Source organism: Labeo rohita, chromosome 9 (genome assembly GCF_022985175.1).
Source record: "Labeo rohita strain BAU-BD-2019 chromosome 9, IGBB_LRoh.1.0, whole genome shotgun sequence".
Classification (NCBI taxonomy): Eukaryota; Metazoa; Chordata; class Actinopteri; order Cypriniformes; family Cyprinidae; genus Labeo; species Labeo rohita.
Window position 1 is genome coordinate 11,191,317 of NC_066877.1, and position 24,835 is coordinate 11,216,151.

General features: G+C 37.4%; 1 protein-coding gene across 5 annotated transcripts in view; it reads left to right on the forward strand.

The window, feature by feature from the left end:
- The window catches only part of raph1a (Ras association (RalGDS/AF-6) and pleckstrin homology domains 1a), a 76,811-nt gene that overhangs the window by 34,413 nt on the left and 17,563 nt on the right, over positions 1-24,835 (forward strand). The window contains exons 3-8 of one of the 5 annotated variants that reach the window (XM_051118886.1): positions 258-319; positions 11,693-11,812; positions 12,174-12,276; positions 13,200-13,828; positions 16,404-16,478; positions 22,715-22,792. In XM_051118886.1, coding sequence (XP_050974843.1) covers positions 275-319; positions 11,693-11,812; positions 12,174-12,276; positions 13,200-13,828; positions 16,404-16,478; positions 22,715-22,792 — 1,050 coding nt within the window. In that variant the 5' untranslated portion in view covers positions 258-274. Of the gene's footprint in view, positions 1-257; positions 320-1,289; positions 1,485-1,508; positions 2,438-11,692; positions 11,813-12,173; positions 12,277-13,199; positions 13,829-16,403; positions 16,479-22,714; positions 22,793-24,835 lie in introns of those variants that run through there. The other 4 variants (XM_051118890.1, XM_051118888.1, XM_051118891.1 and 1 more) reach the window with 4 other exon arrangements.

A 24,835-nucleotide genomic window follows, 5' to 3' on the forward strand; every position in this document is an offset into this window, starting at 1 on the left:
TAAGTAGATATTTGTGTTTGCTAAACTTAACAGATGGGTAAGTAACCCAGCTGCCTTAAAATAAAAAAAACCCTCAAATATTTAAGTTGTCACTTAGTATAATTTAACATTTCAAGTTGAATAAATTAATTATTTAATTTATTCAACTTGATAAACTAAATAAACTAATTTCTTGAGTTGACTGAACTTAAAATTTTAAGGCAGCCAGGTTGCAAATTATTTTAAGTTGATTCAACAAATTTTTTTTTTTTTTACAGTGTACATATATCCGTCTATGTTTGTGCGAATCATTCGTGAGCCAGCTTCACCTACAGCAGAAGTGAGTATAAGGTTTTTTTTTATGAATCTTTGCGATCGCCTTTCAAAATAGCATGCTAGTTAGCAAGTTTAGCGGCTAAGCACAGCTAAATGCGGCTAAAGTAAACAGGCTTGTCACTCCACAAAGAGAAGAGAGCAGAGCTCATTAACGTTTAAAGCAGCCTCGACCAGAACTGGATGATTTTTGTAGAGCTGATTTTGGCAAGGTAAAAAGTGTTGTTTTACACAACCATTGAGAGTTTTTAACTAAAGTATATTATAGACTTCTCATTATGACCCTAAAGAAATATATCAACTTGTGGAAAATGGGCATCCGATGACCCCTTTAAAGCGCATATTAAACCTGCATCACATATATTTATTTACTTAAATCGTAGCATTTGTGAATTTTTAATAGCATTTCGCATTATTATGATTTTTAAATTAATTTAATAAATTAATTTAATATATGAAATGCGCCACTTCCAGTATTTTGCTGATTACTCCACACGGGCAAAATGCAATGGAGGATTTTTTTTTTTTAATCGAATGCTTAAATAGAATCGAGGAATCGTTGCAGGCCTAATATATCATTTGTAACTAATAATGTGGCACATGTGACTAACATTGTTTTCTTTATTTTAGACACTTTAATTTGTCATTGACCCTGCTACAAATGCTCTCTAAAATTTAGAAATGTTATCCAGTGTTTATTTAGTCAGCTTAACTCTGATCTCGGTGATGACCTTTATAGTGCTGTCGCTTGCTTTTATTTATCCGTGAGAACCACAAACTTCTCTCTTAAGATTTGTTTTGCTATTTTGGTCCCTGTCTAGATAGAGATGCGGGTGTGTGTGTGTGGTGTCCACACACAGAAGCTCGCCAAGGGACCTCCCTTTGATACTGAAAAGAGATAAAACTCCCTTCTTTTCCGCTTATTATCTCTCCCCGTTCTTATTCTTTCTTTATTTTGTTTTGAACGTTTATAAAGAGCCTACTCACAGACAGTTTAATCGCAAAGCCACTGTGCCCTGAACTTCAGTCTAAACATTGCCCTGGTACTGTTTACGTTGCCTGTGTAGAAGGCTGTCTCCAGCTTTCTGCCTACGATACTGCTCTCTTTCTTTGGGGAGTAATCGCAATCAAATAGCGAAGAAGAACGGAGACAAACAGGGAGGAAAACAGAGGTATGCAGGGAGGAAAATGTTACTTAAGCTTAATATTGTCAAACTTTGAATGTCAACGATTTTGCCCCACGTTTGGATGGTTTTCGGTCTGTTTTTTGTGTGTGGTTTCGTACACGAGCGAGAGAATGTGTTGTGTTTGTGTGTTTCCATGCTCCCTCGCTCACATCTGGAATACTAAGCTGAGTTGGACTCTCTTGTTGATTCATTTTCATTTTTTCCTACGATGACTGAGGCCAGCTCGTCCTCACCACGAGTACATTTGTTTTTCTCCTCGAGATGAAGGCAGAGGGAATGAAGGAAAATCTGGATCTGATTTGAAGCCGTTTCTTTCTGCCTTGACGTTCCGCTTGTATCCTCACCACAGCTCAGCTGGAATCTGCCTCGTGCGAGGAGCTTACTGCGGTCGTGTCCCGAGTCACCCATCCCCGAGGATGACAGCTGTACCGTAGTCGTGGGAAAACGCTCCTCAATGTTCCTCTGTGTTTTACTGAGAGTCACTGGACTTGAGTTGGTGGTGTGGTTGGAGGAACTTTTCCACTCAAGCTCCATGAGGAACGTGGGTGCTTCTTTGTAATTATGCCCACTTGCCCAGTCATCATAGGGTTACTGTATTTCATTCAGCCCAACAACAAACCAAACCCCCTTCTGTATATTTATTGCTCATGAAGTTGGGGTGAATAAACCAGTGATCTGCAAACTGAAGCAGCCCCTAAGGACACAAAGCTCTGCGCTTTTGGACTAAACCACGTCTGTATCAGATGAATGCTGGACTTGCGAATGGAAACTACTCTCTAAATGGGCTTATTATAGTTTTTTTTCTACTTCCATAGCATTTCTGACAGGGTTTAGGAACAGAAAGTGAGGGGATTTAAGATAAACCATCAGTTTGGCTCATGCATATTTAGGTGATGTAAAGTTAGCCTGCAAGTCTTACATGATGTGCTGAAAGCCAGGTAAGTGGGCACAAACTGTTGTGGCATTACCCTTTACTGCTTATTTCGGTTCACTTCAGAATCTTTTTCTAGGTTTTAATGATAGGATTATTAATTCAAAAAGAGAGAGGGGAATATCAGATTTCAACTATACACACGGATGTTAGTTACAGTATATTTTTATATGACAAGAGTCTCTGCTCAGTCAATGGTATAGAATTATTTTCAAAAGCACAGTCCTAGCTTTTGGCAGTTCCTGTACCTGTCCTTTTTTTGCCTCCTTCCAGTGTTTTCTTTCTTTTTTCCATTTGGCTCCTCATGTAAATTTAATCTCTGCTCTTTGTTTCAGTAGTTGGGGTTGGATAGGGTTTGCATGGATGCAAAAGTGCAAGCACTGCTTAGATTAAGCCACGTGTCTATGGTTCCTTCCAAGACTATGAGTTTTCAGACATTAGATCATGTTTCTGCTTTAAAATTGAGATTTCACGAAATGAACTTGGATGTTGGTGTATAATTGGATGCTTTAATGCACTTGCTGTTTCGAAGCTGTTCGTCGCAACAAGATGTCACACAAGGTCATATGATGATTTCAGAGGAATGCTCTTAATCAAATAACATTATGGAGAAATTCCACTCAAAAGTGAGTGTTGTTATTCCCCGCTCACTGAGACAGAGAACACTTGATGTGAGCACTTTGAAGGGTGCAGGGTAGTACTGACTAATTGGAACTCTCTACACAATTCACTGTCAGACTATTTTAACATTGCATCAAATATATGCTTATAGCTATTAAATATTTTTTTGTGCAAATTAACATTAATAGTACGTTTATTTCAGATTGTTACATGTTTGGTATTTGCAAGTTTCGGTCCCGCTTTATATTAGGTGGCCTTAACTACTATGTACTTCAAAAATAAGTACAATGTACTTATTGTTTTCATATTGTATTGCAAGACTCTACTATTGTGGTGGGATGTTGGTAAGGTTAGGGACAGGTTTTGGTGGTATAGGTTTGCGGGTGGTTAAGATATAAGGGATGGGTCAACAGTGTAATTATAAATGTATTTAAATACAATGTAAAAGATGTATGTGCAAAATAAGTGCACTGTATCAAATGATTAATTTCAATGTAAAGTACATAGTAGTTAAGCCCAAGTTTGTACCAAAATATTTGGCTTTTTATTAATCCATGTATCTGTTTTTGTGTTCTGGTCATGGAATTGTGGGTAATGGCTGCAACATTATTGAAATAACTGAGCTCAAACCTTTTGAATAGTAGTGTAATTCACATGTTGAATTATGCCCATTTATTAACCTGTTTTGTGGACTTGTGATTGAAGTATGTAGGCTCATTTGATGCACTCACAGCTGATGTATGGCTTGGTGTAGACCAGCTGGGGTTTGTGGTCTGCCTTAGTTTATCTGTATTTTCCAGGCTTTACCCATTAATACCAAACACACTTTCATTATATGAGACCCTCCATGTGTTGTGTGAAGAATGTACAGGGGTCACAACCCCACTTCAAAGCCTCCTTGCATCCATTTTTAACATGCTGCATGAGAGCTGACTAACTCTGAGCTTAATGCCTCTGACAGGCCCACACATCCCATCAATGCACTTTAAATCACATTATTATTCTCAGACTGTTGGGTTTGGTAATGGCATAAATTAATGCGTGGTGTCTTATTATTCTCAGTTTAAGAGTTTGCCAGACACCAGGCTTTCATGGGCTGATTTGAGCTTATTCCAATGCACAGTCCTGACCTCTAACCCTGAGATCAAAGATTATAAGGTCAGACAGTGGGAAGCACAATTCACACAGTTGCTGTCCATTTGCAAACAGCATGAAGTTGGGATCATGGGAAAGACTGATCGTCTGAGAATACAGACTATCACAGGAAATCTATGAGCAGTTTTAAGAAAATGTTAAAGGCGTAGTTCACCCAAAAATGAAAATCCTGTCGTTAATTTTGTCGCACATCGAAGACTGACACGGAAGAGAAATTGTTGAATAAAGTCATTAGAAAGCTTTTGGGTTTCATCAAAAATATCTTAATTTGTGTTCTAAAAATGAACAAAGGTTTTCCGGGTTTGGAGCGGCATGAAGGTGCACTGTAAAAAATAAAAAACACAATTTGTTGAGTGAGCTTAAAATAATTTGTTACCCTGCTGCCTTAAAATTTTAAGTTGAGTCAACTAAAATAAGTTTAGTCAGCTTGAAATGTTAAGTTGTACTAAGTAACAACTTAGATATTTGTATTTGCTAAACTTAACAGATGGGTAAGTAACCCAGCTGCCTTAAAATTTTAAGTTGATTCAACTCAAATATCCAAGTTGTCACTTAGTATAATTTAGCATTTCAAGTTGAATAAACTTTTTTTTTGAGTTGACTGAACTTAACATTTTAAGGCAGCCAGGTTACAAATTATTTTAAGTTGACTCAACAAATTGCTTTTTACAGTGTGAGTAATTAATGACAGAACTTTTGGGGTGAACTATCCCTTTAAGGCAATCTAGCTTGGTTAAAATGTAAAAACATATAGTTCTCTTTACATTGCATTATATACACAATATTAAGATGTTGTGTTGGCCTCCTGTGAACTATGATGGTCTCATTGGTCTGTCAAGAGGTCATGCGATTTCCTGCCGTCCACTGGTATCAGACTACATCACTAAGTAAATACACTGGTATTTCTTGCGTGTTGCAGCACATCTTTTGGAGCAACTCAACAGTTATCACCATTAAATTCATTCTTCAGCATTTAGCTGCTCATTTATCAGGGTTCTTAGCAAATTCACTTCTCAGATTGATGCTGAACTCCTCTGGCACTCCCCTGGCAAGTTGTTTGATTATGAAATTACATTTTTGGGTGGAGATGTGCCTTTTCTTGACTATGAAGCTGTTCTCTGACCTAGGATCAGTTTAGGATTTGACGGCCATTTGTTATATAATCTAAAATGTCACTGAGGCAATGAGTCACATCTTTTGATGAACTGCTTTCGGGAGTGTGTGTTTGTTGTGACATGGTCGAAGTTTGGTGTGGCTCTCATCTTGAGGGATGACTTACACAACAAGCCACGAGGGGGATGAGGAATCCATTACATCCTGCACACTTCCTGTTCACATCAGACTGTCCTCCTACACACATACACAGCTACGTGCCCTCAGATTTAATGTTTCCTTTGCTGCTCGTGATTTGTTAGCAGTACGAATTTAAATGATGTGTAACTTCTAAACTGCCTTTCATTATAATTGCTTTTCATTTTTTTTCACTCACAAAAATGTGCTAGTTGAGCAAAATATGTTTGCTAGAACTTGTGCACACATTTGAATTTGTGCTCAAAGTGAGCCCAGGTTTATTTATATGGCTTATTCCCAGTAGTTTCAGTTTTGCTTGAAATAAATTTGTTTAGACTTGATGTTTATAATGCATTTTGTTTATAATGAATGGCTCATTTTTCATTCTTGTTGTGTTCTGAATGCTGGTAAATTTATAGGATTTGTTGCAGAGTGGTGTGAACTAAAATACATTTAGAGTGTTTATTATATGTACGCCAATGCAATGTAACTTTTTCTCTTAATAATGCAGTTTTGTATGGTATTTGTACGTTTTTATCTCACAATTCTGACTTTTTTTCAGGTAAGCTTGCAATTCTAAGAGATGAAGTCAGAATAATGACACATAAACTTGCAATTCTGACATTTTTCTCAGACTTGTGCAATACGAACTAGCCATTCTGAGCTTTTTCTCAGAATTGTAAGATATAAACTCACAACTGTGAGTTATAAAGTCAGAACTGCAAGATATAAACTTGCAATTCTGAGAAATGAAGTCAGAATTACGATATAATCTCTCGATTCTGGCTTTTTTTCTCAGAATTGTGCAATATAAACACGCAGCTGAGTTATAAAGTCAGAATTGCAAGAAATAAACTCGCAATTCTGACTTTCTTCTCAGAATTGCATGATATGAACTTGTAAGTGTGAGTTATAAAGTCAGAATAGCGTGATTCTTTTTTTTTTCTTGCAAATGCAAGTTTATATCTTGCAAATCGGACTTTTTTCATGCTATTTTTTTTCTCCGAATTGTGAGATGTAAATTTGCAATTAAAAGTTATGAAATCCAATTCTGAGCGAGAAAAATGACAGATATCTCACTATTGTGCCGTAATAACTTGCAGTTGCATGTTATAAAGTCAGAATTGTGAGATGTAAAGACACAATTCTGAGAAAAAAGAAATGTGAGTTTATATGTTGAAATTTTTTCGTAGAACTGCAACTTTATTTCTCAGAATTGCGAGTTTATATCACGCAATACTGACTTTATAACTCGCAAATGCAAGTTTCTATCACGCAATTCTGAGAAAAAAAGTCAGAACACATTTCTGAATTTATTTCTGAAAAGTCAGAATTGCAAGAAAAAAGCCAGAACTGTGAGATAAAAAGTGGCAATTAACCTTTTTTATTTAATTTTATTCAGTGGTGGAAGCGTGCTTCCATAGTTTTGACACAGGTTAACTTCTTTTCTGGAAAATAGTATAGCACCCAGAAATCTTCATCGTTCCCAATCTGACACATAAAGGTAATGGTGCACATGTAGTAGCTTGTTTAAAATCTCCTTAGATGATAATTATATCAGTGGGGATCTGAAGTCTGATTCAGCTAACTGACAAAATGTGGACACAGCAAGAGCATGGCAGTGTTGGTAGGACACATGTTGCTGTATTAATTAAGTATTAGGCATAAAGTATCAACACTGCTGGCTCTCCCATGTAGGAGGCAACATGAGCGACCGCTTTACTCCATCAGAGCGAAGAGCTTGCTGTGAGTGGAATGTGTAAGGCAGTGATGTGAAACAGATGCCTCCTCTGCAGGCTTGACGCCGCACGTGGCCGCTGTCTCTCCAGACGGATTCTGCATAAAACGGAGAAAAGTGCGAGCCAAGCAATCCGGTCCAGCATCTATTACACTAGACTACCGTGGCATGACTTCGCAGCACGTGCGATCGCAGGCCTTCTGATGATGATGATGTTGTTGTCACATGTACACACAAACACACTCACTCGCTCTTCTACACGGGCCAGTGCGTGTCAGCAGGGACCTTTCCGAGCACAGTTTGACTGTCTGTAGCGGCCCACGCCCGGGGCCTGCCAGTCCAGGCCCAAATCACAGGGCTGCTAACCACAGGGAGCTAATTGTAGCACAGCTCCCTGAAATGCTTCCCTTTAATTCTCTCCCCTGGTTTCACTAACTCTCTCTCCTCGGATCAAACATAAACAATTGCTGATAAAGCTCGGAAGGCCACGGAGATGAGCCAAGAGAACGTGAGAAGTGGAATCTGAATCCGAAAAGTTTCCAGAAACTTGAGACTGATGTTTAGAATCTAGCATGAACCAATGACTCTATAGTTGAGGCATTTGGAGGGCTGTTTAGACTGTGTTTATAAAAAAGTAGAGACTGACAGTTAGGGGTGGGTGATGAACCGGTAGATATGATTAATTGGTAGAAATTTGTCAACCGGTAGAAATTTCGGACTAACGTCTTTACCACAGTTACACGCTCATGTGACCTTGCTGTGCTACGTGGTCACGAATACTTATCGTTTGCACACAATTTTAGGCATTGCTGTTTAAAAACAAGTGATTTTTAAGCCGTTGAAATGCAATCAGAACTCATTTTGCTATATGCACACGCTGTCAGACGGACTGTTTCTGAGCGCTGTCAGAGAGATGCGAGTATCATAGAGCGCTGGAGTATTAAACAGTTATTTTTGCCAATTTATAGACCTTGAACAGTTAAATACACACACTTGTCTTTGCAAGTATCCTTGAACACAGTGATTCAAGTCTTAAGTGAAAGCAAGCAGCTGAGAAAGAAAACACATGTAACAATATATTGGATCCGGGCAACTCTCAGAATTGCGAGTTTATATCACACAATACTGACTTTATAACTCGCAAAAGTTTCTATCACGCAATTCTGAACTCTGTTTTTATATCTGACAATTTTGATTTTATTTCTAAAAAGTCAGAGTTGCGAGTTTGAGTTTATCCTTGTAAACACAGTAAGTCTTAAGTGAAAGCAATCACCTGAGAAAGAAAACAGGTGTATCAATATACTGGATCCGGGCAGCTCTTAAAGTGACAGCAGTCTAATATTCCTGCTGTCTGTCATTTGTGTTAATCAAACAACAAAATTAAATCACTGATTGAATCACATTTGTAACTTTAATAAAAATAAATATGTATTTAATTTACATAGTGAAGAATATGCAGTGTTTTTATACATTTTAATTTATACGGTTTATGTAGCGTTTCTTATGTATTTGTTCTACAGGAGTTTTTTTTGTCCTATGGCTTGTAATTGGTTTCTTATAATTGATTTTTTTGTAACATTGACACTGGTGACGAATTAGGAAATTTCTATGGTATCAAAAGTTTTAATATCGTAAAGACCTTATTTAAAGCAAAAATAACTCTTGTGATATATATCGTTACCGTGAAATAAAATTACTAGAATTTGTTGGTCTCTTAGTCGCAGAAAAAGAAAATTCCACAGGAAGTGGTGAAGTCAGGCAGTCCGTATGTGGTAAAACGCTTACCTATCATTCATCGATGTCAAGTATGGCTTTTCATCTGAAAGATGTATGTATTAGCAACTTTACATGGCTGCACAATCTAATGTTAATCTAGAAAAATGTGCGCTATTGAAGTCTCTGTATGGAGTGTGGAAGCTGAACAGTAGTGTGCTTAATGCATGACAGATGAAGGCGCTGGTGCGGTCACTTGCTCTTAAAATACTAAATTTTTGGCCTACAGATAAAAGTACATCTTTTGAATCTGTAAAGACTCTACGGTTATTTGTGTGCACTCACAATAACAACGAAACGTTGCGCTTTTGTAAAATAATGAAAGCAAACAGGATGCGCTTTCTGCCGTCTCGGTCTCTGTGAACTTGAGCGTGAAACTCTGTGTATACTTGCCTTACAGATGTGAAAAATATATTTATAGAGAGTAAAATGTCACTTTTAAATGAACCAATTCAATTAGAAAACAATTTTTTTTCAGATTATGTAATCCGTGTGAAACATGCATACAGGCGCATTACTACTGCAGAGATGACGAGTCAGTATTGTTGACTTCATCTCTTAAGCCGAAAACATAGCAAGCACTAGTTTATCAATAAGTTATTAAAACGTTAATGCAGTCTACTTTTCCCTGGCACATTCATAAATATTGTATCTGCCAGTGCGCTGTGTCAAGCTTTTTTTGTTATGACTATGTAGGCAATTAAAGGCTCAATTATGATTTATATGGTTTACTGCGACTAATAGTCAACTAATGCTTAAACTGATCGACTACTAGTCAACCAGAAAAATCTTTAGTTGAGGGTGGAGCTATAAAATATTAATAGAAAACAGTTATTTTAAATTGTAATAATATTTCACAATATTACGGTTTATTACTGTATTTTTGATCAAATAAATGCAGCCTTAGGGAGCTTCTTTCAAAAGCATTAAAAATCTTTAATTTGTGATACCATCACTGCACAATGATAGCATCGTAATACAGTGGATTTTGTAATAGTGGTCATTGGACATGTACTGTAGTGATGTTGATACTACTATAACTGTGTTGGTGTGTTCAAGATATTTGCGGTGGCCTCTGGTCTCCATCACTAATGGTCCTGCCGGCTGTTCTGATGAAGATCTAAACTCTGGAACATCTGGCTAGCACTTCATCATCCCACTGCCCAGTTTCCTTCTGCATGTTTGAGAAGGACTGACCCACAATTACAGGGTTGCCAGATTGCAAATGATCCCCCCTGCGTATTGTACATAACCTATGGAATGTTGGCTTCAGAATGACTGGCTTGGAAACTGTTCGAACAACTACTGTAAATAGCCCACGTCTATTTTTTTTTCTTTCTTTTCGTAACATGGTTACAGTGGAGATTTCTGTGGCCTGGTACAGTCTGTCCACAAGGTTTCCTCACCAACAAGATTTTTTTAGACCAAAGTACCTGAGAAGAATTTTAATAATGTTAGAGGATTATTCCCATTCTGTTATGCACAGTGCTTATTTTGTTCATTGGCTAGTGCATAAACTTCAAACTACTCATTAGAGGGCTGATGTGTGGTACAGAAGCATTAGACACTGGAGAGCGGTAACGGCTCTGTGTTTTAACAGCGATTGAAATGTGTTGCTGCTAAGCTTGCCAAAACCGTTTACAACTAGAGAGGATGATTTCCAAACCATCTGATATAAACACTGATGATAAGATGTTGATATATACAGATGTGTGCATCACACGCACCAGGTTTCCATCTGTCCTGCATAGTGTTAGATTCTACAGGACGGGATTCGTTATCATAAATCTTTTATGATTTGCGTGCTGAGTACAAAGAAGAATCAGGCCTGTGATGTTACATAAGCACTTCATAATTTACAATAGTGACAACACTGGCTGTCAGTAACATTAGTTTGTGTAGTCTCTGTCATGCATTATGACGACAGAATTGTTATGTGTCCTAGTGGCCACCAGAAGGCAGTGTGTGATTTAACATTTTAGGTCAGTGGCTGATCATGAAATCTGAGGCTTTAGTAATGCATGTGCATTAGAGCCCAAGGAAAGCAGCATGTTGTAAGGTTCATATGTCAAATTTATGAGTGTCAGTTGACATTTTTATTGATGGACAGTGCTTTTAGTTCCTCTTCTTCTGAAACATGTACAGCTAAAATTCTTTGAAAAAAAATCTTTGAATGGTAGTGTATATCATACTGTTTTGTGCAGTATTTGTGCAAATTTTGCTTATATTTGAGGTTAGGTTAATTGACACTCTAACATTAAGTAAAGGATAGTTCATCCAAAAATGAAAATTTTGTTATTAATTACTCACCCTCATGTCGTTTCCAAACCTGTAAGACCTTTGTGCGTCTTCGGAACACAAATTAATATTTTTGTTGAAATCCGAGAGCTTTCTGATTCTGCATAGACAGCAACACAACTGACACGTTCAAGGCCCAGAAAGGACGTTTAGGACGTCATTAAAATAGTCCATGTGATGCGACTTCAGTCATTTCTTCTCTTCCGTGTCAGTTTTTGATGCCCATTCACGACAGTACCATAACATATATCCCTTTAAAATTTTGGACTAATGGATTTTTAAAAAAAAAATCTTTTTAAAAATTATTCTGTTTTAAAATTTCACAAATCTGTACAAATTCTAATTTTCTCAAGAATTCTGAGTAGTTCTGCACTTCTCCTGTTTCAGATGGAGCAGTTTTCAGATGATGAGCTGGACCACGCTGCAGAAGAGGACAGTGATAAAGAGGACCAGGACCTGGACAAAATGTTTGGAGCATGGCTGGGAGAGCTGGACAAACTGACAAAGGTAAGGTTGAGAGATGATAAACAGTAAATTTGTGCAATAAACTCATTGTTGTCAGTGCAGATTAGGTTTGTGATGTCATTACCAATAAGGCTTTAAGCAGAGTCCGTGATGAGTCTGCCATTCATTCAATTCAGTTTTGTGCGCGGTCCTCATAGAAGCATTTCAATTTACTATTTAAGCTTTTTTATTATTTTTAGTGTTATGCAACAGAATGTATTAAGTCTGAATGACATCAGTGATAATCTGTATTTTTCTAAATGAATCAGATCATGAAATCCCTCTGCAGTGTTATTCACAATTCTGAAATGACTGTACATGTGTAAACTCACCACTCTTTGTTTATCTGTTTCGCTGTTTTCAGAGTTTAGATGACGGGAGACCAGAGAAGGTGCAGAAAGCCCCTCTCAGACAAGAGACAAACATGGCCAACATGGCCTATCGCTTCTCCATTTATAACATCAACGGTGAGGCTGCATTTTACATGCTCCACGTTACAGTATATACAATTATTAATAAAAGTAATAAATCAGCATATTAGAATGATTTCTGGATAATGTGACGCTGATGACTGGAGTAATGAAGCTGAAAATTCAGATTTGCATCACAGAAATAAATTCTGTTTTAAGGTATATTAAAAGAGAAAATCACTATTTTAACTGCAATAATATTTCACAGTATTACTGTTTTTTCTGTATTTTAAATCAAATAAACAGATCCCTGATGAGCAGAAAAGATTTCTTTTAAAAAACATTTAAAAATCTTACTGATCCCAAACTTTTTAATGGCAATATATATTATTGTATTCAAATATAATTATAAACTCAGATGGGGGCTATGAATTGCAAAATTATTTATGTAAATGAGGACTACACATTTAATACTCACTCTTATGCTCACCAAGGCTGCATTTATTTAACCAAAAATACAAAATTGCACTTTAAAATTTTTTTTTTTTTTTTTTTTTTTTTTTTTTTTTTTTTAGTTCAAACAAACATGATTTTTCCTACCTCGTACTTTTGAAAGGCAGTGTATTCACAATGCATTTTTTCATGTACAACCCACAATGAAATAACTTATTTCAGTATGGATGCCCCTTGAAATGTTCCCCTACGAATGAGGAGGCCCTCATGTTATATATGGTAGCAGAACTTAGAAGACTACATACAACAGACAGGATTTACTGAGGAGTTTACTTGGTTCCCAAAAATACTGTCTAAATGTAAACCTCACTAGCATGGACTCTGCTAGTTAGGCTGGGCTGTTTGCGTATACAATGAACTCAAGGCCCTTGAGACATAAACATTTAACTTTAGTCATAATAAATATTTGACATGCTTAAATGAGCTGGTTTGTTTACATCTTTGTGTGTACATTTGTTTCCTCACAGAGGCTCTGAACCAGGGTGATGCAGTGGATCTGGATGCTCTGATGGCAGACCTCTGCTCCATTGAGCAGGAGCTCAGCACCATCGGTAAGCCTAGCAGCGCTTCCTCTCGCCTTGGCCTAACAGGGGACACCAAAGTCCGTCAGAAGCCCCCGGCCGGCCGCAGTCACAGCACCAAGCACACGGGCGGCAGCAGCAGCGGAGGGGCGAGTAGCAGTGGCGGCAGCACCAGCAGCAGTACCCGCGCCTCTCCCGCGTCTACCGTCAGGGTGAGCAGCTCCAACAGCAGACCCCCACTGGCATCCAACTTCTCTCTGGATGACATCACAGCCCAGCTGGAAAAAGCCTCCCTAAGTATGGACGAAGCAGCCCGGCAGAGCTCCACATCCTTCGGCTCTACGGTCTCAGCACCGTACTCTTCCTCCACCGTGCGGCGGCCGACTTCTCATCATCATCATCGCAGGACAGGGTCGGTGGGTACGGTCACTGAGCATGAGGTGCGATCCTTTGTCCATTCCTCTCGCTCTAGCATTAACTCGGCCTCAGCGTCCAGCATGGACTCGTTGGACATCGAAAAACCCAAGTCTGATCAGGACGGGTTACAGGACGGACAGGACCAGCCGAGTTCAGAGGTAAAAAATGCTTTGTATTGTTCTTATCATGTATTATCTGACATCTTGGATGGATTTTTTTCACTGAGCTTGAAGTAATTTGGGACTTAAGGGACTTCTTTGAAGGATACATGCAGCATGCCTTAGAGTTTGTCCAAAAAAGATCATGGGTCTCAACGAGGGTTTGCAGCCCGACAGTGGGTCTGAACAGGGTTGCCACGTTTTCACAACAAAACTAGCCCAATCGTGTTTTTGCGTTCTAAGGGGTAAAATACTCATTTTGTGTGGGAATCCTGATAAAATGCAAATTCAGGGGATGAATATCATGTTATTGGGGTCACTTAAATTCGCGGACATGAAAACCAACCCCCGGCAACAGTGTTAAATTAGCCCAATTCCGCGGAAAACCGTGGACTTGGCAACGCTGGGTCTGAGCAAACTTCCAAGGCAGCCTCAAAGTGACAAAGTAATTTTAAAATAAGACAAAATAAGCACTAAAATAAACTAAAAATCAAGATATTTGTTTTTATTTTAATTCACCCGTTCAGGGTTTGTAAAACCTAGATATATGACATACCCAGATCTGGGTAGTAACTGATTACATGTAATCTGGATTACATAATCTCCAAATATTAAGTACATGAAATTAGAGTAAATTAGAGTACATTTTAAAATGCTCATATTCAGATTACAGTTACTTTTTTGGATTACATGATTACATATTCACACAATGACAGTAAATTATTCATAATTGAGGATTTATTGATCTCTCTTAAATTTTACTTTTTAAAAATTCTATTGTGTCATAACATTTAGCTTTGACTATATTCATAAATGTCATGTAAATGAATTTGCAAACCATGCTTCAGAATTTGAGAGGGAAAAGCACCTCTCAAGCAATTAGACGATGTAGGAAACAAATAATTATGCAATTTACAAAACACAGGTGATATCATATCCATGATTATCATATTCAGTGACCTTCAGTAACTATTGATTCTGGAAGTCTTTCAAACCTTAAAGACTTTAGGGTGTAATATGATTGTTGTTTTCATCTTTATTAATGTGTGTTCATGTAATGCAGTGATTCCCAAACATTTCTGTCAGCCAAACCCTTTTTTTTTTTTTAAATATCTCTGTGGAAGTTCAAATATTTAAAATAATTTAACAACACATTCACATGCTTAGAGTTCTCTGATGACGGCTAATTCTCACACTGACGTCCAAGTAGACAAATAGTATTTAAATAATTTGTATGTTACATTTTTATGATTTAATTAATATTTAGCTCACAAACCCAATGCAGAGTATGCTTATTGGTAAGATTAAAACAAGTTTAATCACTACCCAGCAAATTGCAAAAAACTTGTCATGGGGCCTTTGAATATCGTTGTGTTCAGTGGGGTGCCTGTTGGGACACCCTTCATGTCTAAAGCGCTTAAAATGCTGCCCATGTAGGCAGCTCTAGGTTTTGGAACAGAACCTAGTCAGTTCATCAGGCTTCTAGCAGAGCAGATTAAGCATTAAACTGAGCATTGCTTCTGTCCCTGACTGAAAGGCCAAATAAAAGCGGCTTTTACCCTCACTGCAGACTTAATTACACAGATAAGTGATTTTGCTGCAGTTTGGGTTGTATTCAGTTGTTGTATTGAGACATAGTCTTCTCAAATGCATCAGTTAACAGTTACATTTTCTTTCTGATATGAAATGAATGCCGCCATACACATGTGTGCGTGACAGTAACAGACCATTTCTTTTACACAAGGCTTTTCACATGCCACCAACCACCAACTTGTTGGGTTTTGTTATGTCAACATGTTAACTGTGTTGGTAAATGTGAACCAGCCTATGAACGGAATGAGTTTGTGGTCACAGATGAAATGATTTAAAAAGGCATTCCGACCACTGCTATTTAAAGCTGTCTTCATGCTTCCCTCAAATGTTCAGAGGAATAGCCTTACAGAGCAGATTGATGTGGAGGGATTTCACTAATCTATCCTATCTCTTGAATCTTTACTGACAAACAGGATTCACCTACGATGATTGATGGTGGATAAACACCTTTTTGTTTGTTTACATCTCCCTTCTAATTAAATGACAGAGCCCACACGTGTTTGATTACAAACAAAACAAGATCATTACTGATCACCCTTAAAAATCACACTAGTAAGGACTTTAAAAGTGCCATTTAAAACAGTTTAGCCATTTGCCAACTTTTGTTAGACCTAGCCACATCACCCCATCTCTTCAACCACGTTTCTCACCAAACCCTCCAAAATAATGTAAACAAACCTGAATTTGTAAACATTTTATTCAGTTAGCAATTCATTTCATTATGCATCATGTTCCACGAAAAGCAAGCAAAAAAGCAATTTTGTCAGCACTTTCAAAGTGCCATGCGGATCTCGTTTTTGTCCATATAGAACGACTCATTGTGTTGTGTGAAACTGAACAGTTTTTTTTATATTTTCTTCAGTTTCAAGGATTATTGCTCACAATTTTCCCCTGTGCTTTCACACTATGAAAAATCATTAATGTTTATTAATCAAAGCACTAATGACTCTTGTCTCTCCTCTCTCTCTCTCTCTGCACCAAGCACTCGTATCTGGACAGGGAGACCTCTCTCATTCTGAAAAGCATTGCAGGAAAGCCCTCTCACTTGCTGACCAAGGTGACGCCCTCTTTCCACCTCTGGATGTATTGAATCTCTCCTAGTTGCTTCCTAACCCCTCTGTGCATGCCCGCATGATTCATTTTCATCATTTTTCTTTCATTATGTGTCTTGAGGTTAAGACATAATGAAGCTTAATTAGTGAAATAAAGCTTTGAATGGTTCCTCTAACCTTGTTCCTAATACCTCAGTGTTTTTTTCGTGAATTTATACTGACCTTAACCAACTCCCCACGTTCTGCATCATGCTGATTCCTCGTCTGTAGCCAGTCAGTTCGGTATAGTAACGGACATCAGAAGAATCAGAATAAATGGTTGACGCAACGCAATGTGCATGGATACTTCATATCCCTACAGTGTTTTTGTTCCATAACAAAACAGGAATGTTCATTATTATCGTTCTATTAATGCAAACTCTCAATTTTTGGATTGTTGATGTAGTTATAGTGCACTACATTTTCAGGTCCTGTTCACACCAATCTGACACGTAGCCAATGCAGTTAAAAATAATGCTGATAAAATAATCATGAACATTTAAAGAGATCGAAGAATTTTTCATCATGTTCATTTATTATGGTGTTAACTTTTACGTACACAGGTAAGGAAAATTACATGAGATGGAAATAACTATTGTATTTTAATGCTTTCACATTATAGGAGAAGTTCACTTCCATGTCATCCAAGATGTTCATGTCTTTCTTTCTTCAGTCGAAAAGAAATGAAGGTTTTTGAGGAAAACATTCCAGGATTTTTCTCCATATAGTGGACTTCAATGAGGATCAGCGGGTTGAAGGTCCAAATGCGTACAGTTTCAATGCAGCTTCAAAGGACAAAGGACGATCCCAGCCGAGGAATAAGGGTCGATCTGTCATTTTCTAAGAAAAATACAAATTTATATGCGTTTTAACCACAAATGCTCATCTTGCACTGGCTCAATTACGTAATCACGCACGTGTGATGTAGGCGGAAGTACCGACCCAGTCAAACGCCCTTTACGGAAAAAGGTAAAATGACGACGACAGATGTTTTTCGCCCTATCCTACCTTTTTTAACCGAAGTACACTTGACATTTTTTGAACGTTATTACACAATGCGTGAACATGCGCAACGCAGAGCTAGTTCAAGATGAGTTTTTGAGGTTGAAAAGTATATAAATGTTTATTTTTTAGAAAAATGGCCAATTGTTTCGCTAGGTAAGATCCGTATTCCTTGCATTGAAACTGCAATTTGGACCTTCAACCCATTCACACCCATTGAAGTCTCACTATATGGAGGAAAAAAAAAACAAAACTTAATTTCTTTGCAACTGAAGAAAGAAAGACATAAACATCTTGGATGACATGGGGGTGAGTAAATTATCAGGAAATTATCATTCTGGAAGTGAACTTCTCCTATAACACAGCTCCTTTGTTATAGTTCTATACACAGCAATTCTTGGAGGAGCGTAAAAGCATTGCAGTATAATTTTTCTTTTCATCTCGTATTGTTTTCATCACCATGTCCCTTCAGGGGCTCTGTATCATCTGAGACGTCCACTTAAAGACTAATTGGTTTGCACTATGACTATTGACTTAATTAAGGTATGTCTGGAGAGCATGTTCATGCATGCATGTTTTGAATCGCATTTTGAGCTTTTCAGGACTGCATGTCAAAATTAAATCATTAAATATGTATGAAGTTATGTAAAGGATTTTGGGGAGCTCATTCTATTTAGAGGTTAAACATTTGGACATTGGAGTTCAGCAGAGTTCATATTAAAACATAATGTTGAAAACTGGACTTGGATTGTTTGCAATTGCTAAGATGAGTTTCATTGATTCTTTTATTATGGAAGGAAACTTAGATTCGTCACTGCTTATGCAACGCAACATCTGTGATAATGACTGTAAGTGATGACTCTGTGCTCCCTCCGGGTTTGTATGTACCTGTTCATTAGAGAGGTACAGCCCCAGATCGTTTAGCGGTGGACAGGTGGCAGACGGACCCGCAAGGTACAGAGTGACATAATGATCAGCGCAACAGATGGATTCTAGGAAGCGATCGAGTTTCACTAGAAACAGCAGGCTGAAGTCCCACACAAAAGTGTTTTGTTTCCTCACGGACAGCCGTACGCCACATTCAACCAGTGTTTGTTTTCTTTTTTTTGAGGATTTACCTGCACAACAAAAACAGGTTCAAAATCAAACCTCCATTAAACTGTTTAGGATTAGTCTTAAGCTTTCTTAGCACAGATCCGCTCATCCTGTTAAACTGTACTGTCCGTTTTCATATGATGCTTATGTTCCTCTGACAGTTACGTTTAAGCATGGACCTTTATGCTTTCTTTATTTCTAAAATAGTACAAATTCATACAAAACGATGCAAAATAGTTATATTTTCTATTTTTATATCCACCAAGCTCATTCCAAGCTCATCCACATTCAGCTATTTGTAGTTGTACAAAACAGCTTGTTTTGCTGCTTGATATTGCAAATTGGCGTGTCTTACCATATTATTTTATTGTATTATCTTAATTATGAACATTCAGATTTAGATACTGCTGCGCTGAATATGAGTCTCAGAGAGGTTAAGTAACCTATAAAACATCTGTGAGAAATCGGTTTACGGATGTGCTGACTGTTAAGTTGCACTGTCACTTCTTGTGTTGTTCTTTGCTGTGGACACTAGCTAAAGTGTGAGTCAGTTGTGTTGTGGTGGCATTAGCAAGGATTGAGTCGGTTTAGGTGATCTGATTGGTTGGAGGAGTTGAGTGAACGTGCCGGCAATCCGCTTTACACTTGGGAAGTTTCATCACCTAGATTTTCATTCCTTATTCTGGCGCTGTCAGGTCATCACTGTCCTTGTGCACTACACTTTAGCAAACTTTTGAAAAGAGTACGTATTACAAATATAACATACTTCAAACGTATATACTCAAGTGTGAACTGAATATGAAGTTTTGGACCCTTAATTGCATGTTAACTACAATTAAATGAAAGTGCATTGTTTTATATTAAATATAAGTACATTTATATTAAATTAGTTAAAGAAAAATGGTTAAAAAAGCCTTAAGTACATAATTAAACCCCTAAGTACATCTTATGTATGTAATTACATAATTGCTCCACTCTTGAAAACAATAAATGAATAAATAATTAATTAATTACATCCTTTATAATAATAATAATTATTATTATTATTAAGTATTTTACATGTGCTGTGTATCAAAATTATTAAAATAATTGTACTACTTTAAAACATGATTATTAAAATATTAAAGAACATTTAAAATGTGCTTTGAAGTGCAATTTGACATTATCATAAAGTGTACTGTTTAAAAGTGTTTATTATTTCATTATTATTATATATAAATAAGTTGTCATTTAATTTAATAATCAGTTCTGGTCAAGTTAAATGAGTAGTTGTACCTTGTCCTTCAGTAAACAATCATCACAGGTTTGTTAAAATGTGTTTAGATTATTTGTGACTCACCACTAGCGTACTTATGCTGATGTTCACAATATCTGAGGTCGTGTCACCTACAGCTCCTGGGTTCATGTCTGTCGTCATACTCCCACTCTCCACTTTTATTTGAGTCACTGATAACCATAACTCTGCCCTGAGGGGAGAGAGCACACCTGCTCACAGAGATGTCTTTCTCTCTCCTCTCACTACATGAGCTGCACTGGCTTTCCTCATTTCCCAAAAAACTTGGACACTATACAAGCACTGATTGCTCACCACTATATAGATAATTGTAGTTTCTGCAGCCAGGTGGTTTGTGATGTAGAATTATGGGTCAGGAGAACAGCTGCTGGGCAGTTTCTGCTGCTGCTTATCAGCTTATTTTTGGTTTTTCTGTTGTTTTGTGCCAGGTTTTTCTTTTTCTCTTTTTTTTTTAGACATTTAGTTTTGACATTGGGGCCTTGACATTTAGCAACAATAGCCACCAATAGTATCTGGATTCTGATCTTCAGATGAGGCTATTCTTATGGAAGACGTGCTTATTTTAAAAATGTGTGTTTCTGTGTCAGCTATGTCCCATTTCCAAATGCTGTCTATAAGTTGTGAGCTCATGTCACTCTTTAACCATCGCTTCAGTCAAAATAGACCATACACCTTATTTGTGTGCTCTGATTGTTTTTTTTATTTTTGGAATTTTGATTATATGCACTACTTACAAATATTGTTGAGTGTGTGAATGAGTGTGTGTGTGTGAGTGTGCGTGCGAGTGTGTGACTGAGTGTTTTAAAGGGTTCACCCAAAAATGAAATATCACTTGAGTGAGTGGGTGTGAGAGAAGGTGAGTGCGCGGGTCAGTGAGTGAGTGTTATTAAAGGGTTAGTTGACCCAAAAATGAAAATGAAATCTCACTTGAGTGACTGAGTGTGAGAGTGGGGGTGGGTGTGTAAATGAGTGTGTTAATGAGTGTGTGCATGCGAGTGCCTGTGAGTGTGTGTGCGTGTGAGTGTGCGAGTGAGTGAGTGTTTTAAAAAATGAGTGTGAATGAGTGTGAGAGAAAGTGTGAGACTGGGGGCGAGTGAGTGTGTGAGTGTGTAAGGAAGTAAGTGTGAGTGAGTGGGTGGGTGAGTGAGTGCAAGTGTGTGTAAGTGTATGTGAGTGAGGCAGTGTGTGTGAGTGAGTGAGTGAGTGAGTGAGTATAGTATGTGAATGTGAGTGAGTGTGTGTTATAAAGGGTTAGTTCACCCAAAAATGAAAATGAAAAATTGAGTGAGTGAGTGAGTGAGTGAGTAAGTGAGTGAGAGAGAAAGAGAGAGACCATAATGTTGTTCTGAAGTTGCATTGACCATCAAATCTTGTTTTTAATGAAACTTAAGACTTCTGTTTCTCTATTGAAAGTCCATTTCGCCAAACCTTTTATAGTTACAAAGTTCTTATAGACATTGTAAAAGAATGAGGTTTGTTCTCATTAAGTGCAGCTGAGCTTTCATTAACCATATATTTTGTACTTAATGTATGTGCATTGATCAATGTTTATATGTGAATAAAGGCTTAAATGAAGTCACATAAAGCAATCAACTCAGTAGACTTAAGCCGCACAGTTCATATGGGAATAGACTTCCGGTGGAGGAATATAATTTTTTTTATCTGAAAATAATAAATAAATGCATGTCTCTAAATATGAATATTATGCTATTTGCATGCTACTATGACTATAGCAGATGTGCTTGGCATTAGTCAGTGGCGGTTGTGTGCTGTTAAGAGGCTTGTGCTGTAATTCCCTAATTTGCCATTTTGTTAGTTAAAATGAAGAAGCATGTGTGTCCAGATTTTAGGATGATTCTGTAGCTATAGTTAGTTTTTCTGTGCCCTTTTGTAGCTGTTTTCTCATGTATTTGTGTTATTCACTGCAGCGTGAGAGGATAATACACTGTGATTCGGCACAATCCCAAACCCAGACTAAAGCAATTGCACACAAATACACGCACACACAAACAGAGAGAAACAGAGATGGGGAGGGCTTGACAGAAGTCTATCTGACAGTAAAAGGGGAGGGATCATCTCTTTGTTTTAGAGAGAGAGAGAGAAAGAGAGAGAGAGATTAGCCAGTAGACGAGAGGTAGTAGAGTGTAGCCAGTTCTGCCCATCCTCCACCTCTCTGCTGCTTGTATAGTAGATGCATTTTACACTCTTGGGCAGAGGAGCTTCTCTCTGGGAATTATTCTTGCTGTTGGAGGGGTATTCCAATAATTTATTCTTCAGTAATCTCACAGCTTCCTGACCATTACGGATTTGCATGGATCTGCACACCTCAGCGATGGCCAGAACAGTCACGAAGAGACATGGACCAGTTTCACATTTGCTACAATGGGATATTTTTCTGTTCGACTGGACCTATAACTCGAAATGTGACTATTGAAAGACTGCTTTCTATAATCTGTTCAGTCGAATCTGTATTAAAGGGCTGCCAGAATCAAATGGGGCGGATGCCACAAGAAGAGTGTTCAGATTGTGTTTACTGACAGATGTCATAGTACTGCTTTTTTTTTTTTTTTAAGGCTTTACCTTCCTCTTTATTCGTTTGCACCAAAGAACATAGCATTTATTGTTCTTCAACATTAAAATAACCTTTTTTACAATGGCATCTTGCTGGAAAAGCCAGGTAAATGTGAGGGTCTTATACATCATCAAATGTCCAAATGTTTAACCATAGGAATTTGGTTTCTCCAAGCATAACGAAAGAATAATTCAGAATGTATTTACATGTAGTGACTGTGTTTGTATGTGTATGTTTAGGAGGAACAAGCTGCCAAACAAAAAGCTGAGAAGATCCGAGTAGCCTTGGAGAAGATAAAGGAAGCGCAGGTTAAAAAGGTGAGATGATCAGCAGTTTTTCTTGTTTATATGTAAACATGTCTTAACTGAACGTGACGCAAGCCTGGTCACACATATGTTTACTCCTTATACATCTGTGCTCTACAGTAGTTTGCAAATGACACTTTCAGCATGTGCAGTGTGTAGAAGTGGGTCATCTCAGTGTAATGCAGCACATTTACACGGCTGAATCAGGCCCTTGTGGGACGTAGGAAATGATTTTATAGCACATTTTTACAGAATGGTTAGTGTAATTTGGCTTTGGAAGAGCTGTGTTGCCTCTAGTAAAGACTGACCGATATTCAGTTGACCAACTTGTTTTAGTATTGTTGTCTATTATGTTTTGTTGTTGTTTTCTAATGCAGCAATGAGACCTGTAGAGACATGGTTAGAGATATAAATGTAGAGCATGTTTTTTAGGCACGATGCAGAGTGTTTAGATGTTCTAAAATCACTGTAAACCATAGCTTTGTGGGGCTTATGGTTACATATACCAGGGGTTCATAAAATCAACATACAGTAACAATAAGGTAATAATACTGGTACTACTACTGCTACTACTACTAACAATAATTTATGATATATAACAGTGCTTCTCCCAATTAATGTAATTCAGGTGTGTGTTTATAGAGTATTTTACAATTGCTTTGAATGTGAACTAATGTGAATACTAACTTTAGTTTAGGAACCAATTGTCTCTATTAACTAATTGCTTTTTTTAGCATGCATATTACTAGGGCTGCCCTCGAATAAAGATTTTCTGGTCATCTAGTAGTCTACCTTAAGCATTAGTCGACTATTAGACGCATGTTTATTATTAAACCATATAAATCATAATAATGAGCATAATAAGCGCACACAAAAAAGCTTGCCACAGTGTACTGGCAGATATAATAATTATGAATGTGTCGGGAAAAACAGCAAGGAGATTGCATTAACATTTGAGTAATTTATTGATAAACTAGTGCTTTCTTTGTTTTTGTTTTAAGAGATGAAGTCGGCGACACTGACTCTTCATCTGCACAATAGTGTTTCATACAGATTACGTAATCTGAGAATTTTGTTTTCTATTGGAATTGGTTAATTAGTAGACATTTCATTCTCTATAGATATATTTTTCATGTCTGTAAGGCAAGTATACATGGAGTTTCGAAGTTTCGCGCTCAGGTTCACAGAGACCGAGACGGCAGAAAGCACATCCTTTTTGCTTTCATTATTTTACAAAAGCGCTACGTTTTGTTGTTATTGTGAGTGCACACAAATAAATATAATATCTTCAGAAGAAGAATCTTGTAGAAGATTCGAAAAATTTATTATTTTTATCTTTATGACCAAAAATTACAGAGCCTCCATCTGTCATGCTTCCACACTCCTCACAGACACTTCAATAGCGCACATTTTTTTCAGGTTAACATTAGATTGAGCTGGCATGTAAAGTTGCTACTACATACAAGATGAAAAGCCATATTTGAGGTCGATGAACGGTAGGCGAGTGTTTGGATGTCCTTGATGTACTACAACCGTTAACTATGTGTCTGTCACGGACAGATATTTTTTTTTGCGATTAAACGACTTATACAATTTTGGTCGACCAAGCCTCTTCTCATCAACTGTTAGGGGGCAGCCATATTTATTACCAGCCTACTGGTGGTTTATTAGTATTTATAAAGCACATATTAATGTTTTATTCTGCATGACCATATTTTAGATCCCTTAAAAGGTTAGTTCACCCAAAAATAAAAATCCTGTCATTAATTACTCACCCTCATGTCGTTCAAACCCTTCTTTTACCTTCGGAACACAAATTAAGATATTTTTGATCAAATCTGAGAGCTTTCTGATTCAGAGACATCAATGCAACTACCACGTTCAAGGCTCAGAAAGGTAGTAAGGACATCATTAAAATAATGAATGTGACATCAGTTGTTCAGCTGTAATGTTCTGAAGCTTTTGAGCACAAAGAAAACAAAAATAAAAACATTATTCAACAGTTTCTTCTCTTCCATGTCAGTCAATGCACGTTCACAACAGTAGCACAGTGCA